The sequence below is a fragment of the Poecilia reticulata genome, chromosome 8 (assembly GCF_904066995.2).
Source record: "Poecilia reticulata chromosome 8, P_reticulata-male-v2, whole genome shotgun sequence".
Lineage (NCBI taxonomy): Eukaryota > Metazoa > Chordata > Actinopteri > Cyprinodontiformes > Poeciliidae > Poecilia > Poecilia reticulata.
In genome coordinates, this window is record NC_088837.1 from 19538037 (window position 1) to 19541806 (window position 3770).

The 3770-nt window shown below is 43.0% G+C and overlaps 1 protein-coding gene across 1 annotated transcript in view; it reads right to left on the reverse strand.

The window, feature by feature from the left end:
• Window positions 1-496: 496 nt before the first annotated feature.
• wnt9b (wingless-type MMTV integration site family, member 9B) overlaps window positions 497-3770 on the reverse strand; it is a 6937-nt gene continuing 3663 nt past the window's right edge. Inside the window, exon 4 of the mRNA XM_008415885.2 lies at window positions 497-2414. Within this exon, the coding sequence (XP_008414107.1) occupies window positions 1953-2414 (462 nt within the window). The 3' untranslated portion in view covers window positions 497-1952. The remainder of the gene's footprint in view (window positions 2415-3770) is intronic.

The window sequence follows — 3770 nt, forward strand, 5'->3', positions numbered from 1 at the left end:
CAGATGCACTCATGCAAACGGCTGGAAAGTTATGATTCACGGGTAATAGGATGTAAACTGTTCATGTCGCGTTTGTGGGGCGGCCCATTGTGTGCAATCTGGGGGTCAAGCAATCCACCGAGTCATCATCCTTGTCATCATCGTCATTAAGATTGTCATCATAGTTGGTGTGTTTGGCCAGAGGCAGAACACCTGTATGCATGTCTTCCACCACCCCGCCCCCCCACCCACACACACATTCACCCACTAACCCCTTTGCCTTTTACTTTGTGGTTGACGGCGATGCAGAGAGACCACAGCGTTTTCAGATGAAAAGGAGGGCAGGGCGCCATTAGCAGGAAATGGTTTTTGCTCAGTAGACGCAGAGCACCAAGCAGCAGGCAGGTGGATTCAGCTCACTTCTTTCCTGCGTGGGGCCTCTAAGGTTCGTGCGCGGCTGGACGCAACCGAGCAAGACACAGCGAAACACACGAGCCTTACAAATGTATGTCTTTTTTTTATTTTTATTAATCTTATTTGTTTTAAATAAAAAAAAAAGTTTAAAGCAACAAAGTTTCAAAACAAAAACGGAAAAAAACAATTACACATAATTCCACATTCAAAGAACCTGCACAGACATCTAAAATATATTTCAACCAAATGCAGAGGGAAAGACATGTATCTACAGAGAAGAAAACTCTGCATAGCTCATAAATCTTACTGATATTTGCCAAAAGTTGAAGTGAGGTAGAAAAATTACAACTCCACATTGTCAGACGCCTGGAGCCCCGATGTGAGTTATATTCATAGCTCATCTGCAGTTCAGAGGCAGTCCAATGAAGCATGAAACGGCCCAATAAAAACAGACACTCTGGGGTCCAGTGTGCACTTTCGACCTGCACACATGGACGCTGAGCTGGATGCAAAGGGGTGGGGGGTGGGGGCTAAACGTGGTCATTTTCTTTGATTAGCAATTAGGGAAAATAGGGAGCGTGACTGATTCACTTCAAAGGCATGCAGAACAAAGATGCGGCTAATTTGAACTCGAAAGAGCAAATATTCTGATTTAATTTTACACTTGAAAGTATAGAAAAATGTATACTTCTGTAAATACCTACAATTAGAAAAAAAAAAAAAAAACAGAACTGGCATGATCCCCAAATTAAGTTGGATTTCAAAGAGAGTGGTCAGCGTTTCCAGCAGTGTGCTAATCTCCCTTTGTTCTCAATAGCACATTTCCATAGACATTTCCATAAGAGCAACTGAAAACACAAAGCTTCTTTCTGTACACGATAACCCTGTTAATGCACATTATAAGGTACGTCAGTGGTGCAAGCCACCATAAAGCTTCCAGTGATTCTATCTAGGCATGTGAGACCCCAGCATCAATAATTCATTTGGTATAATATGTAGCAAGAGCAACTTAAGTGCTTTTACTCAGAACAGAACTTTAAAAGTTCTCCACAGCAGTCAGAGACAGGCAGGCGGAGTCGTCTTTAACTCCTTTACAGCCTTTTTGGCAATACTTGATTACAAGATTTAATGCATAAAGCAGCAGTATGCGAGGCACAGAAAGTGGCACAATAAATAGCAAAATATGGGAGGCCGAATACCACATCAATCAGTCAGTGTCAGAGTTCATACTGCTGGTAAGATCCAGTCTGGTTCCCATTTTGAGGATCTTGAGTCCCTCTTGTAGAAAAAAGTGATATTTCAGTGCATCCAGCTGAGGAGAAGTAGAGTAGTCTGGAAACATCATCATCTATTGTCATCATAATCTGATGATTAGCAAAGAACCAACAGTATTCGTAGTGGCACATTAGTGTTTTTCTCCCAAAATCTCATGCAAGTCTTAAGTGATATTTGCAAACACATGCATTCTGCAGTGGAGTGCCCACGAAGGTCAGAGTTTTGTCTTTTTTTTTTTCTCCCCGCTGCTTCAATCGGATCATCTCCTTTCTCCAAATGTTTGTTTATGCGTTCTTGCAGGTGTACACCTCCTCTTCCCTCACGCACGTCTGGCACTCCACGTGGCAGCACCAGCGCACCTGGCAGTGGCAGGACAGGCTGGTGAGCCGCATGGCCGTGTTGTAGCCGCGTCCACAGCACAGACTCTGACAGCTCGTGTCCTTGGTGCACGACCGACCCCCCGTGCCCGGCGAGTAGCGGGAGGGCCTGCAGAAGCTGGGGGAGTCCTCCAGGTAGACCAGGTCGGTGTTGCGGGGGCTCTGGCCGTGGCGTCTGGGCCCCGCGAGCTCAGTCTCTCCCGTGGCCGCGTTGGTGACGCTCAACACTCTCACGCCGTTGTCGTATCTATACTTCAGCAGCCGCCCAGTGTCATGGAAAGGGGACAGCTGCTTCCAGCAAGTCCGTACGGCACAGGAGCCGGAGACTCCGTGACATTTGCAGGTTGTCTTCAGCCCACTCTTCACTGCCTGAGATAGGAGGGACACAAAGAGAGAAATGTCAACTCTTTCAGTTTGATTCATTACCTGCGTTCTTATCTGAGGGATCTATCTGGCTGGAGAGACAGTTTCCTGCGGGGTGGGTTAAGGTTTAGCGGAGAGGAGCTTTTCCTCGGCTTAAAAATTTCGACATAATGGATTGAGGGGAGATGTTTAGCTTGTCGTATTTCATTCGCTCCGCATTTCTCATTCGGACAGCTCTTGAAATTTCTTTCCTCAATGTGTTGAAACTAGCTCTGTCTGTCTCCCTTCTGTCTCGTTCGCCTGAGGCAGAGGTGACAAGAAGAACAGACTGGGGAATCTCTCCGCCCAGTTTCTAGTACATGCATGCTCATGGAAAAAAGAGATGAGAAATTTCTATACAGGAAAAAAAAAACAACAGAAAAAACAATAAAGATCAACAGCATGTAGACAGTGCACCTTGTAAACACAGATTTTAATATATTATGAACAGGAAGGAAAATTATACTGTTTTCAAAAAAAAAAGAAAAGAAAAAAAAACCCTGAAAAGTTTGGCCAGGATTTGTATACAGTTTGATACAAGACAATACGTTGTAAAACTTTTTAGTTACAGTTGCAAGTCTTTTGGGTTTTATCTCTGTCTGTGTAACAGGTCCAAACAACTTTGCACATCTAGAGATTGAGTTTTTTTGCTCATCTTTCTTTGTAAAATAGCTCAAACTCAGTCCGAAAACACAGGTAAACATCAAGTTTTAAGTATTGCCAATTGAATGTAGTTCTACTTTAACACATTAATGAGCTCTGATAGAAGCCATTGCATTGTAGTTTGGGTTGCAGCGTTAATTTTTCATGACAGATAATCTTTTGCACAAAGCCAAAAAAGTGCAACATCAATAGAATCAGAGCAGAACTCCTTCTTCTACTTGTGGGTTGTACCTTACATTGGAGGTGGCCAGCTTTACATAAACTTTCCTATGACTTTTTCTAACAATAGCTTTCTTCTTTCTAAATTCGAGATTTGTGTAGGGAACACAGTTGATGACTGTCTTTTTAACATATTTTACCACCTGACCTGTGAATGTTAGCTGCTCCTCCAGAGTTTCCCAGGGCAAATGGCCACTTCTTGGTAATTTTGCATTTGTGCTCAGTTAGCTATTTACAGTAAAGCTTGAAATATTGTTTCATATTACTTTAATAAACATTCACATACTTACGGTATTTCACATTAACAGCTTTCTGCAGATGCCTAGTTGCTCTGCATTTTAGTTAGGAGTACCAGAGTAATGGGGTAAATAAAAGCCACACGTCTCAGATGTTCATTTGTAGGTTTGACATCTTTTTTTTTTTTTCATTTCACCTTCATGC